A 15,724-nucleotide genomic window follows, 5' to 3' on the forward strand; every position below is an offset into this window, starting at 1 on the left:
GATGTGGATGATGATGAGGAATAAGTATTTCAAGTTTGAATCAAATCCAACAAGTAATTACAGAGATAAGTTGAAAAAAGAGAAAGTGCACCAAAACTTTAACCAAGGTGGGGACGCGGAAAGACGTCGACGCCGACGCCGACGCTGGGGCGAGTAGGATAGCTCTCCTTATACTTCGTATAGTCGAGCTAAAAATAATTAAAATTCTCTTTTGTCAAAACTAGGCAAAATTTCTATAAACGATGCTGACTTACAACTTATACAGTTGTCTGGGTTACAACCTACACTGTTGTTTGATTGGCCCATGACTTGTACTGTTTAGGTCAAAACTTATACTTCGTGGTCGCACTTTCTAGGTTATTAGGCTCACAATTTACATTGTCTGGCTCACAACTTACACAGTTGTCTGGCTCACAACTTACTCAGTTATTTGGCTCACAACTTACATGGTTGTCTGGCTCATGACCTACACTGTTGTTTGGCTCACAACTTACATGGTTGTCTGGCTCATGACCTACACTGTTGTGTGGCTCGCAGCCTACACTGTTGTCTTACTAACAATCCACACCGTTGTCTGGCTAAAATATTAAGAATATTGTCTAACTCAAAACTTGCTTTATTGTCTGGCTCACAAGGTACTCAATTATCTGACTCAAAGCTTACACTGTTTCTGGCTCATAAATTACGCTTTTCACTGGCTTACAACCTACACTATTTTCTGACTCATAACTGACACTGTTGTCAGACTCATAACTTATATTGTTGCCTGGCTAACAACCTACTCGGTTGTCTGACTCATAACTTACACTGTTGTCTGACTCACAAATTACTTTGTTGTCTGGCTCATAACTTACATTGTTGTCTGGCTCACAACTTACTCGGATGTCTGGCTTATAGCTTACACTGTTGTCTGGCTCACAACTTACTCGGTTGTCTGGCTTATAGCTTGCACTGTTGTCTGGCTCACAACTTACTCGGTTGTCTGGCTCTCAACTTACTCGGTTGTCTGGCTCATAGCTTACACCGTTGTCTGGCTCACAACTTACTCGGTTGTCTGGCTTATAGCTTACACTGTTGTCTGGCTCACAACTTACTCGGTTGTCTGGCTCATAACTTTTACTGTTGTCTGGTTCATAGCTTACCGTGTTGTCTGGCTCATAAGTTACTTTGTTGTCTGGCTCATAACTTATATTGTTGTCTGGCTCACAACTTACTTGGTTGTCTGGCTCATAGCTTACACTGTTGTCTGGCTCACAACTTACTCGGTTGTCTGGCTCATAACTTTTACTGTTGTCTGGTTCATAGCTTACACTGTTTTATGGCTCAAAACTTACTTTTGTTGTCTGGCTCTTTATTGACACTGTTGTCTGTCTTTTACCTTACACTGGTGTTAGGCTCACAACCTACACTGTTGTTTTGCTCAAAACCTACACTGTTGTCTGATACTTTTTCTGGCTGACAACTTACTCACTTTTCTGGGTCACAACTTAAACTGTTGTCTGGCTCATATCTTACACTGTTCTCTGGCTTACAATCTATATTATATCTGACTCATATCTAGCACTGTTGTCTGGCTCATAACGTACACTGTTGACTGGCTTATAACTTACACTGCTATTTGGCTAAAAACTTACACTGTTGTCTAGCTTATAACTAACCCTGTTGACTGGCTCATAACTTACACTATTATCTGGCTCAAAATTACACTGTTGACTGGTTAATTCGTTCATAACTTACACTGTTGTCTGGCTCAAAACTGTTAAGTATAAACATCTACAACATTGGACAAAAGCCGAATTGTAGAATTTTTTTTAATTTGAAGACAAAAACGACGTTTTATTTTACAATTCAACAAGAGTCAAAATGATATACAATATGACTTGTATCATTATCGTTCATAAGATAACCTTTTTTTATTTTATTTGTCAGCGATACGGGAAATAGCTCCTTAAATATGGGACTTGGGGTTTCGTTTTATTCACGGGTGTTGAAAACAAAACACCGGGGTGTAAGATGACTCTCGTGCTATAGATGACGTATAACGCATACAATATGTATTAAATTTGTGTATAAATCTAGTATATAGTTCGTATTTGTTCAGAATAGTAAATGTCATTGTATGAAGAAAGCGTAATGTTGTGCATCTGATAAAACACACAAAACTTAACACGGTTGCTGATAATGTAATTATCCTCTTTAGCGGACGCTGGTCTCTCGTACCTTGTTTAAAGGCGCTACTGTGAGAAACACTTCGATCGTTTGATTTTATTTTCCTTTTATTTGTTGTATATGGCATACAGGAAAAAGGGATATTTCACCGGTTGTAGGTGCGGATAGAAATATCCGGCACTCTGGAAACAGTTTACATGTTAACTCTGAAAAGCCCATTTACCATCTAACCAGTTAATTGAGCCCTGTCATAATGTTCTTAATGAAATCAAAGTCAAGATTAAATCTAGGTCATTTAAGGTCAAAAACTAGGTCACTAGGTCAAGTTGTTTAAAAGCCTCGATTACTTACTAGATGCCTCATCTTATAACTGATCTTCTGAAACTTTTTAACAATGCTACAAGTTCAAAAAAAGTTTTATTGAAATTTCATGCAGGAAATGTGGCATTCTCATTGGCATTCTTTTGTTGTTGAAAAAGCTAGTAAGTAAAGACAACATAATTTATGTACTGACTAAACATTTTGCAGTTGAATCTTTCAGATTTAGTTTGGTTTCACCAAATTTATTTACTGACTAGCAAAGGTTTTTACCAGAGTTTTCATTCATTGAAACACTACTTTCACATAACAGATATATAGTTAAAGGTTTACGAAAAATAGTAGTGATACAATAATTTTAGTTAGCTATGAAACCATCTTTCTTTGGTTGTCTCTGTAGTATAGAAATCTATGAGAACTTAGATGCTAGAAACTTGAGTGATGTGATTAGCTGCCAAATCCTGTCCTACGGAAGAATTCAATGTATAGGTTAAATTGCGATAAGGTTGTAACATACTAGTAAAACATTTGAACATCTTTCTAACAAACCAATGGCTAAAAAAAAGAGCTGCTCTTCAGACTATGTATCTTTACAAGCAGAAACAAAAGAATAATATTCCTATTTAAAAGTGCCATACATGCAGAATTCTAGAACTTTTTTATATTTAAAAATGTAGTATTTCGCATACATGTACATATGTGATATACTTTACTAAGTTACTAACACAGTTAGTACTAACCTCTTGTCATAACTTCTTTTAGGTAGTAATGGTGAGAGAGATATCCACCTATACCATATATAACATGTACGTGTTAGAGATTCAAAAATATATACAATTGCTTTCATAACATTTTCTATTACAGAAAGAGAATTTTTCACCACATCCGGTGTTAACAATAGCATAACGGTAAACACAACGTCACTTCCGTATAATATATCAAGTAACACGACATCAGCGTCACTTCCGTACAATGTTTCAAGTAACATGACATTATCGTCCATGTTCACCTCACCAGCTAACGAATTTTGGCTGTAAGTATATAGTCATAAAAACTACAGAAATGAAAAGGTCGATCTTTTTAGGAATCCAAATAAAAGAAATAAGACAGAAAATGTTGACGTTCTCAACCTGCTAAACCAGTTTAAAATATGTATAGTCAATTTCGCTTGAGCGCATGTAGCGAAGTTATGAGATTCTGTAGAACACATATTTACAACCTCTTTTCTCGTCAAATTCAATTATGCGTTACGAGAAGCATTCCGTAGATACTAGCGAATGACATTGTTTTTTCAAACTGAAAAAAAATGGTTACCTATATTGGATGCATTTCTTGGCGTGCGTGGGGATGGGAAGTGAGAGGTAGGGGTTAAGTAGCACATTTCGTTGTGTCATCCTGACACGTGTGCCAACATCGTCATAACAAAATTTTTAAAGGTTTGTGTGTCGTTTTGGCACGCCCTACTACGCAACAAAATGAAAGTAAACATGCGACATTACTAAACATGTCACTTGATAGAAATAACCTTTTATTTCGTGCAACATCAACACACAATATATGTTGGCGCGCATGCCAAGACGAAATGATGAAATGTTTCGTTGTTTCGCGTTATCATGCGTACCATTAACAATGATTTCTTTTTAGCGGGTTGGCAAGTGCTCCAAGACAAAATAAAAAGTTTCGTTGCCTCGCGTTGACGCGCGCTCTAGAACGACACAAAATGCGCTGCATAACCGCCTGAATGCCAAAGCGACATAACGAAACATTTTATTTCGTCAGCATGCAAAATGAAATCTTTTTTAGTGGTCCGCACGCCAATGGGAACTAAAATTGTTTCATTCTCTCGCGTTTCATGTTTTGTTATGTCTTGCGCCAGGAGGACACGTAAAATTTTCAAAATTTCGTTATGACGCTTTCGCGCACACCAAATGACATAATGAAACGTGCTACAAAAATCAATAAATAAACGTGCACACGGCAACGCAACATAACGCAATGTCCTTAAACAGCCACCATATGCATGTAACTGCCGATTTCGAAACTTCTCTTTTGAGACAATTGCGGTTTATTTTTTAGATACAATGTTCTTCGAAAATCTGATGGTCTGGAAAATATGGGAACGATACAGTGGCATCTCGTGTTGAGCAATTTTGTTGGTTGGGTAATTGTTGTAGCTTCACTTATCAAAGGCGTTCAATCACTTGGCAAGGTAAGGTATTACATCACTTGTCAATGTTACGTATTAAACCACTTGGCAAGGTATGTGGTTAAATCACTCGGCATGGTAATGGCTTAAATCACTTGTCAATGTTACGTATTAAACCACTTGGCAAGGTATGTGGTTAAATCACTCGGCATGGTAAAGGCTTAAATCACTTGTCAAGGTAAGGTATAAAATCGCTTTGTTAGGTATGGGGTTAAATCACTCGACAAGACCAAGGGTTAAATCACTTGGCAAAGTAAGGGGTTAATTCACTTGGTAAGGTAAATGGTTAAATCTCTTGGCAACGTAAGCTTTGTTAGGGGTCAAATCTCTTGGCAACATAAGGCGCTAAATCACTTTTCAAACTAAGGGGTTGATTTTCTTGGCAAGGTAAAGTGTTAACTTACATAGAAAGGTAAGGTGTTAAATCACTTGACAAGGGCAACCCAAGGATGACCCAGTGGGTCCTCCGGTCATATTTCAGGCACGGGTTGATACCTGTGTAAAAGCTTTTATTGGTTTACAATGGCCCCAGGTGTTCCTCTGGTCATATTTCCGACACGGGTGGACACCTGGGTAGGACCGCCGACTTCCTAAAGCCAACTGGATTGCTCCCTCACATGAAAATCTGGGCAGGGTTAGCAATATATCCAATGTAGATAATGGCACTGTTGCTGCAACGTACAACTGTAAAATTAACGTCATTATGTATAGGTTAATAAATGGGAGAGCGGTGCCTTTGAGTGATAATGGCCCTGGCAAGGTGATAATAGCCCGAGGGCTATTATCTTCTTCCAGGGCCATTATCACTCAAAGGCACCGCGCTCCCATGTATTTACCTGTTTATTTCATGTTTACCTATAATATAGTAAAAAATGGGGTTTTTGTGTCATTTATATGGGTAGGCCTACTTGCGTCTTCTGGCACAATAATTTCAGCTTTTCAGTTTCTATATTATTTGTAGGCTATAAGAGTCTATTTACTTTATAAAAATCAAATACCTGGATAGTTTTACTTTCTTGCTTATTGCATAATTTAGGGAGAAAAATACGCTATTTCACGAAGAATACACGATGTAACGCTCAAGATGATAAAATAAACCTCCATGAAACGCCATGACGTCATTTTTATTTACGGACGTTAATTTCCCGCGCTAACGCCAGGGCCATTATCGATAATGGCCCCGGAGCTTATTATGATAATGTGATAATACACGACGCAATGCGATAATGGGAGAATTTTCAGCACAAATTTGTTACTATTTATAGGTACTCATGTAATAAGAAAGTTTATAACATGTACATTGTATATATAAGTATATATGAATATTATGTTTTTTTTAATGAGCATCGACGTTGAAATGAATTATTTTAGTCATGCAAAATCGATTAACTAATTTACTGAGACACTCCGTTCATTCTAAAACAATCTCAAGACAGAACATTTTCATATTTTACCAACCTGCGTAGTAGAAAACATGAAACTTTAAGGTGGCAGGGGAGTGCAGATTTGCGAATTCCACATTGACGTGTGGGTACCAGTGTTGGAATATCCATAGAAATCTCGTTTTTGCTTATTTCTCTTTGAAACTACTATGGACTATTGCAGATACTATAGACTACATAAAGACAACTCTCCGGTCCTATGCACCTGTCGCTTTCCGTGCCAGTGAAAATTGGCCAAATCACCCAAATTTTATAGACCAAAATTAGCCTAACCGGGCCTCACTTTGAACTCTGCCATTCATCCATTTTGTATTTTTAAATCCAATTTCGTAGCATTTATGTATAGTGCGAACATAGATGCATACCCAGGTGGTGTGGAATGTGTCTCCCAACCACCACTTTATTTCCCTAATTTTCACTTGAAAAAAATAGTGGATTTTTGTTGATGTAACACACGAGCGACTAGGTTCCCGATGTTTTGTTCTCATTATTATAAGATTATAAGCATACAAACCGAAGTACGAGCCTGATATTATTACCCCGCCTGTTTAACAAAACGTTCTCATTGCCCCACGAATCATTAAAGAATTTATTTGGGAAATGACATATATATTCTGCCTTGTGTAGCACCGTCCATGTTATAAGTTTAAATCGAATTGGGCAAAATACAATACTATGTCTATAAGTCGTGAATGCAACTGCCACAACGACATATAACGGGTAATTTTCATTTTTTCTACAGGTCATGAATGTAAATTATGTAACTGCCGCAGCGACATACGTGCCACCAATGTATTGTCGTATTATTTCGGCATGTTGTGAATATAACTGCTATACTGAAACACGTGTCATCAACAGTGCTGTCGTATTATTATGTCTCCCCTTCCCCCCCCCCCCCGCCCCCCTCTGGGGAAGACATAGTTTTTGCCCTGTCCGTCCGCCCGTCCTTCCGTCCGTACGTACGTCACACTTCATTTCCGAGCAATAACTGGAGAACCATTTGACCTAGAACCTTCAAACTTCATAGGATTGTAGGGCTGCTGGAGTAGACGACCTCTATTGCTTTTGGGATCACTCTGTCAAAGGTCAAGGTCACAGGGGCCTGAACATCGGAAACCATTTGCGATCAATGACTAGAGAACCACTTGACCCAGAATGTTGAAACTTAAAAGGTAATTGGTCATGAAGAGTAGATGACCCCTATTGATTTTGGAGTCACTCCATTAAAGGTCAAGGTCACAGGGGCCTGAACATTGAAAACCATTTCCGGTCAGTAACTTGAGAACCACTCGACCCAGAATGTTGAAACTTCATAGGATGATTGTTCATGCAGACTAAATGACCCCTATTGTTTTTTGGGTCACTCCGTTAAAGGTCAAGGTTACAGGGGCCTGAACATTGATAACCATTTCCGATCAATAACTTCAGAACCTCTTGATCCAGAATGTTGAAACTTCATAGGTTGATTGAACATGCAGAGTAGATGACCCCTATCGATTTTGGGGTCACTCTGTTAAAGGTCAAGGTCACAGGAGCCTGAACATGGAAAACAATTTCCGATCTGACAATAACTTCAGAACCACTTGACCCAGAATGTTGAAACTTCATAGGATGATTGAACATGCAGAGTAGATGACCCCTATTGATTTTGGGGTCAGTCTATTAAAGGTCAAGGTCACAGGGGCCTGGTCATGTAAAATCATTTCTGGAAAATAACTTGAGAACTACTTGACCTTGAATGTTGAAACTGAATAGGATGATTGGACATGCAGAGTAGATGACCCCTTTTTATTTTTAGATCACTTGATCAAAGTTCAAGGTCACAGGAGCCTGAACAGTGACTTGATAATCACTAGGCCAGTAGTGTTGAAATTTAGCGGGATGACTGGACATGCCAAGTAGATGATCCCTGTTGCAGCCAACCACCAGCGTCTCTTTGACTTTCGCTCCTGACCCCTATTGACTTCTTGCCTATAGGACTTTGCATTGGGGGAGACATGTGCTTTTTTACAAAAGCAATTTCTAGTTTCTGCAGGTTATGTCAGTAGATGCCACTGCGTCATATTTGTAAATAACGTCACTGGGTTTATCATTTTTTAAAGGTTGTGTGTAACTGTGAGAGCGCTTTATGTGTTACCGGCAGTACTGAGATTTGCTTATATTATTGCCACAGTGCCGTATTTGTTACAAACGTTACTTGGTTTATTTTTACAGGTTGTGTATGTAACCGCTACAGCACCATATGTGTTACTAACTGTGCTGCTGATCCGGGGTTTGATGCTGGACGGAGCTATCGACGGAGTTGTTTGGTATATTACACCAGATTTTGAAAAACTTGCTTCACCGCAGGTATAAATATTTTAATGCTTAATTATTGTCCGAAAAGGGGAGTTAATGGTGCTGCGTTTGCTGCGCCAATCATTTTATAAAAGTTCGTAACAACACCATACAAAATATTTTGCCGCTTAATAGGTGTGTCATTTCACAATTTCAGCATGCTGTACCATAATGAAAGGTATGTCAAGGTTATTTCTACTCTAATGCCGGACATAATGTAAGGTTTACGTTCAACGTTGTCGTCTCTTCTTTCACAATTTCTGTTTCAAAGCATTATATTTTAATGGGTATTACAGCTGATGTAATGTAAATTTCCGCAAGGTGTGTGTGGGGGTGGGGGGAGGGGGTGGGGAGGGGTTATTTATCATTGTTAGAACTAGTTGCATTATCCTTCCTTTCTGGAATGTTGTGATATACTAATCAGACATTAAACTAGACAACGTCTACTTATAGGCTTAGAAATTCTTCTCTAAAGGCAGTACCTACTCATACTGATTACTGGTTAACATTTCCTCCTCTTTAAGACAGCACGTACTCAGAAATTCTATCAGTATTTCTTTCACTGAAGGCATCGCCTGATCAAAAGTATAGATGAACATTTCCCCCTATAATAGTATCGCCTACTCCAAAGATAAGACATTTCATTTTACACATTAGCTGTACCTGCCTATAGTATGCATGGCTGTACCTGCCTATAGTATGCATGATATTCCATTCCAGTACCTTCTTGTATTCTGAAATTAACTGACACCTTCGCTACATCAATAACTGGTGGGGATAAAATGACCCGAGTACCTGTAATCTCTGCTTCGATTATTCGCCTCACCTCTAGATTGGCCTTTTTTGTGAATGTTTGCGAACAATAAAATGTCTCTGCCAGCAGAACACACTGATATCTTGAATTCTGCCAGGACTTGTCAATCAGACTTATTTTTGCTTCATACCTTCATCAAGATAATGATTTTACATGCTGGGGTTTCCTTTCAGCGAGCTTACACGCTTACTCAGAAAAACGCGGATTAGTAGGTTAAGTGCCAAATCAACTTTAACAACTTCTGACGTTGATTTTGCCCGTTGCAGAAAAAACGGGAAACATTCTAACCGATTTTTCATGGATGCAATAATGCTTTTACAAAAATATTTTGGCATCAGGAAAATCTGTATATACTAAAATCCTGCTTACGTGATCACTGCTTCACTCCAGGTGTAAAAATTGCGACAGAGCAATTTATGATATAACAAATGAAAACATCGCAAACAGGTACAAGACGGAAAAATCATTCAGAAAGAACCTGTCAGAGGCAATCAATTCGTCGTCCGATATCTGTTGCAGCTACATATAAAACACATTAAAAAACGTCTGATGGAGTAGATTATGTCAAACGCGTGTATTTATATATATTTCTTCTACTGAACGAGTTTACAAGATACGTCTGGAATGTAAACCAACAGAACACATAACTTACATTTTTTTCCTGGAATCAATAGCTATGAAGAAAGTCAATCGGCTAAATAAAAGTTGTTTATTATTTCCGCTTAACTTCAGTTCAATTTGATTAACGTGCTTTTTCAGCTTTGATGTTAAATTGATATTTTATTATGCATATCGCACAACGCAACACCAATTTGTTTAATATTTTATTCTTTGAACCTGTATGCATTCATTATTAAATATGCTTTATATATAAAATCCAATCTAAAATGATGTACATGAAGCATGACCATTGTCATATGTGCACGTAGAGCTTCTGTTGTACAATCATGTATTTTCAAAAACTAAATGTAATTGAATGTTGAAGTCCTGTAATTTACAATTCAGAAATCAACCTTTTCTTCAGATTGCCCGACTTCTACAAAATTTTGCACATGTTTATGAAAATCGTTTTCAGCTTTTATTCATGTCAAAAGTAAGCGCTTCCTCTATCGTGATAGGTACCTAGCTATCTCATGACCATACTATTTACTGTGCAAAGTTTATAAATATACGCATTATGGAACAAGTTCTTTCAATGATAAAACTGAGCATTTTTAAATGTTCTTAGTGTATATTGCTTGTTTTTGGGCTCATGTTATACAATATGGGATAAAGGTAACAATAATATACAAAGAAGGCGGTAAATAATAGATTACAAGAAAAAAAAACAGAAATGCTAAAATCATTTTGCAGAAACCGCTCCGTTTCTTTGATTTATGTAAATGCCACACAGCGGCACTAGTTCTTTCAAAACAATAAATGATATGACACATATGTCTGAATTATGACAACCGAAGTGTGTCAAATGAACATTTTGTTGACTCTAATATCTCGTAACTAGGAGATAATTTTCTAGCTATTGATGGATATGAAAATACCAAATAGCTCTATATAACATTGGGAACATTCCAATAACAAGGCCCATTTCAAATGTATGTAAGTTACATTTTGATGAAGAAAATTGTAAGTGCTGAATAAAATTCAAAATTCAGGTTGATACGTTTTAATAATAAGCAAAAATATGAGATTCAAAATTGTATTGGTGGTGTATGACCTACGTTTCCATGACCAAGTCTGTTATCTAATATTTTATGCTGACAATGCTACCTAAATACCAAGCATACATCTGTCATGTGATTTCAGCAAAATTGCAACAAAAGTAAGGGAAATGCTCTACAGGGCAAAACTGATTCCACCTTTTCCGCGTCGTTTGTCTGTTTAGTGTCAGTATACCTCAAGGCACACCTAGCGGACAGAAGTCTTTTCGCAGTTAAGAGAGAACGAAATTCAATTGTTCAAATATATCACAGATCAAGGTAAGGGGCCTGAATTTTGAAAACTATTTCCGATAATATAACTTAAGTTATGAACGATTTTATCTAGAGGCTCTAGAGTGCGTTGGCATTGGTTAAAAGTCAAGGTCAGTGTGGCAATAATTTTATTCTTCCCCGCCATTAATCGGAGATCCGTTTGACATAGAACATTCAAACTTCATAGGGATATCGGTCCTAGTCAAAGAATTTGGTTTTATTAGGTCAAAGATCAAGGTAACACGGATCTGAACTTTGAAAATAGGTCCTGCTATATAACTTCAGGACTATTTCACCTAGTACATTCAAACTGCATAGGCTCTTTGGTCTTGCTCAGTACATGTAGATGAAAACAATTGATTTTTACGGTCAATAGGTGAAATGTCTAGGTAACAGGAGCCCAAACTTAGAAATAAAATTCCGACTAATAACTTGACAAACACTTGACCTACAGTAAAAACAATACACTTCAAACTTCATAAGCTAAACAGGTCAGATGATCTCTATTATTTTAGGATCAACGGGTCAAGGTCACAGGGGCCCGAAATTTGAAAATGTTTTCAACACAGTGACTTCAGAACCATATTATCTAGACCCGTCAAACTTATTAGGGGCATTTGTCTTGGTCAGTAAATTATCCATTTTGATTTGAGACCAAATTGCATTGTGTACAACTGTCTTAAAGACACAGTTTTTAGCTCGACTATTCGAAGAGGTATTATACTCATTAGTGAGTGCATCCGCGTCCGCGTCCCGATTTGGTTAAGGTTTTGCTAGAAGCCGGTATCTCAATAACCACTAGTGGTAATGGATTGAAATTTCACAAACTTATTCACTGTGATGAACTGGCTTACATTTCACAGGTTCAATAACTCTATTTTGCTTTTTAAAAAAAAAAAAAAAAAAAAAAAATGCCCCTTTTTCGAGTTAGCAATTTTTGGTTAAGTTTTTGCATGTAAGCTAGTATCTCAGTACCCACTGATGGAAATGGATTGAAACATCACACACTTGTTCACTGTGATGATCTGAAATGCATTGCATAGGGTTCACTTTTACAAAATTATGCCCCTTTTTCGACTAAGCAATTTTGTGTTTACTTTTGTATGTAAGCTGGTAGCTCAGTACCAAGTAATGGGAATAGATTGAAGCTGCACACCTTGCCCACTGTACTGAGTTAATATTTATTGTGCAGGTTCCATAATTCTATTCTGCATTTTTACAAAATTGTACCGCTTTTTCGATTTATATTCATTAAATTGACAAGGCTGTTGAAAAGGTTTTGCTGGAAGCCGGTATCTCAATAACCACTAGTGGTAATGGATTGAAATTTCACAAACTTATTCACTGTGATGAACTAGCTTACATTTCACGGGTTCCATAACTCTATTTTGCTTTTTTTTTTTTTTTTACAAAAGAATGCCCCCTTTTTCGAGTTAGCAATTTTTGGTTAAGGTTTTGCATGTAAGCTAGTATCTCAGTACCCACTGATGGAACAACACACTTGTTCACTGTGATGATCTGAAATGCATTGCATAGGGTTCACTTTTACAAAATTATGCCCCTTTTTCGACTAAGCAATTTTGTGTTTACTTTTGTATGTAAGCTGGTAGCTCAGTACCAAGTAATGGGAATAGATTGAAGCTGCACACCTTGCCCACAGTACTGAGTTAATATTTATTGTGCAGGTTCCATAATTCTGTTCTGCATTTTTGCAAAATTGTACCGCTTTTTCGATTTATATTCATTAAATTGACAAGGCTGTTGAAAAGTCAAGCGTTGCAGTCCTCAAACAGGTTTAGTTTATTATAGTGTTAACGTTTGTGGACTTGTATACCTATACTTATTCGCATTTGTAAATAGTCTTTTTAATTCAAAGGAAAGAGCGAATACATACAAGTAAGCTGTAATTTATAGAATCTGCGATTGTTCCTTTTTAATATTTTCTGCATAACACAATATTCTAAACAGGGTTATATCATAAAATGTATATTAAATGAATACATTAATCGATCATTTGATTATATATTGTGTAATGGTGATGGTATATAAGTTGCTTTTTCAGAGCTGGTGATTTGAGAATTTCATTTTTGATGGTACATTTTTAGCTCACCAGAGCACAAAGTGCTCATGGAGAGTTATTGTGATCACGCTGTGTCTGTCGTCCGTCCGACGTCAACAATTTTTTTAAACGACATCTCCTCCAAGCCACGGAGTGGATTTTGATAAAACTCTATCAAAGTTATTGAAATGGGTATTGTGTGAAACTGCCGATCCGATTTTGAAATAATTTCACACAAATTGTCCTTGAGTGACTTTCTACAAAGCTTGTTCAAATTATTCTGATTGGTCAAAAAACATGGCCGCCAGAGGGTGTGGACAGTTGTCTCTATATGCTTATAAATTGGAAACTTGGAAAATCTTGGAAGCCGTAATAGCTAGAACTATGATATTTAGTATGTGATATAAGAGTTGGACTCTTTTGTTCAAAGTATTGCAACAGGGTCAAAATGGAAGTGACTTGTACTTACTATAATGCTTATATATAAGAACATCCATAATAGCTAGAGCCTTGATATTTGGCTACTCAGTGATATCAGGGTTTGACTGTCTACCAGAATCGTTCAAATTATTGAATTAGGTTCAAAACTGACCATGCCCCTGTGTGTGACATGTATATAATATACGCTCATATAAAAGAAACTTTGAATAATTTCTTCTTTGAATCCATAATAGCTAGAGCCTTGATATTTATTTACTTGTACCATTACGTTAACGAAACACATTTTAAGCTTTTTACACAGGTGAGCGCTTTAGGGTCAATGGCATTCTTGTGTTTGTTATTCCTGAGGGTCACATTGAAATAAGATTTATATATTGTTCAATTTGTTTGTATATTTTTGAATGTGTAACGTGTTTTTAAATAAAGATATGATAATGATTATGATGATGACGATGACAACCATTATTATCATTATCATTAGCATTATTATCCTAAATGTCTGTCTACTAGAATACACTAGTATGCTGGTGTCCCCCAGTTCCTGTCACTGTATATGGTTTCGTGACTCTAGGTGAAATATCTTTTAAGATATATGCAAACACAAACTTTTTAGGACTTTATGTGTGTGTGTGTTTTTTCACTAAGTCAAGGACCATAAGTCTGGTCTGGTTTAGTGAAATCCCAAACACAATACCAGGTACACAACTTAACATGCTGTATAACAATCCCCTAATGTTTTATGACTCTTGTCAAGTCCTTTTTGAGATACATTGGACACAAACTTTTATGACCTTAAATGTAATGCATATTCTGACTAAGTCAATAGTCATAACTCTAGTCTTGAAGAGTGATATTGAATAATATTCCAACACGATTTCATGACTATAGGTCAACCATTTGAATATTCAGCTCAGTCTCAAAATTCTTGCTTATATTGTCATTAACTATCGTAAAATACTGTCGAAAAATAGCCCTTATTTTATAAGTTGTATACGCTGGGCTGAAAAATAAACCAGAAGCGGCGAATTAATATATTATAATGATGACGTCATTATTTGATTCTGAGCGTCATCATTTGGCAAAGTTCCTGTAGATTAGATTATCTCCAATTCATTTTTAAATTTTTTGAGGCTGATGGAAACTGTCTTTAGACAATTTGTCTATATAAGATAATACATTATCGTTTTCATTTTAAATTTCACAGCCAGGCCGGTGACGCGTTGACGGGGGTGACTCCGATATCGACGCAAGCGCAGAGTAAGAATAATGAAATAGGAGAAAAACAAGTAGTTCCATGAAATATATTAAGAATGTAATGATAAGCATGAAAAATGTAGCACCATAAACTTACTTAAACAAATATTCTGTTTTAGATCTTCCCAATCAGGAAGACTCTTTTAATATCGCTTTCGTAAATAGAAATATACGAGATGTGTTGTTCTCTCACTTCTTTTACATGACAATGTGTTTTGAAATGAAGTATTCTTGCTGACATTCACAGCATTCATTGTGTTTAAGAAAAGTTTATGGTGAAAAAGGCTTAGTTTTTCACCTTTACTTATGTAATATTTAAGTAACTGTGCCTTTTTGTAAATGAATAAATGTATGTATGTATGTAAATATGTAGTTGTCATTTTCTGCAGTATGAGTAAAACAATGATGGTTGGTCTTTTTCTGAAAATATGATATAGATGTTTTAGCATTGTATTTGTGAAAAACAAAGACATAGACAAACTTTCTTTTGATTTTTGAAAACATTTTTGAATTTCAATAGCTCCTAAATGAAAGATGGTCAAATATTTTCAGACTAAGTCAACTATATATTTTAGTGTTTTAGTTTTAAAGGTGGTCAATCACATTTGAGTAACTCTTTATAACATTTTTCATTTTAAGTAATATTCTGTTTGAGATTTATTTAAGGAACAAAAGGGACCATTTCATATAGTTGAGTCTGTATTAAAAGGTATT

General features: G+C 36.4%; 1 protein-coding gene across 1 annotated transcript in view; it reads left to right on the forward strand.

The window, feature by feature from the left end:
• LOC123564948 (sodium- and chloride-dependent glycine transporter 1-like) overlaps positions 1–15,724 on the forward strand; it is a 50,874-nt gene that overhangs the window by 11,862 nt on the left and 23,288 nt on the right. Inside the window, exons 3-5 of the mRNA XM_045358877.2 lie at positions 3,352–3,520; positions 4,564–4,696; positions 8,350–8,484. Of these exons, the coding sequence (XP_045214812.2) occupies positions 3,352–3,520; positions 4,564–4,696; positions 8,350–8,484 (437 nt within the window). The remainder of the gene's footprint in view (positions 1–3,351; positions 3,521–4,563; positions 4,697–8,349; positions 8,485–15,724) is intronic.

The sequence above is a fragment of the Mercenaria mercenaria genome, chromosome 2 (genome assembly GCF_021730395.1).
Source record: "Mercenaria mercenaria strain notata chromosome 2, MADL_Memer_1, whole genome shotgun sequence".
Taxonomy (NCBI): Eukaryota; Metazoa; Mollusca; class Bivalvia; order Venerida; family Veneridae; genus Mercenaria; species Mercenaria mercenaria.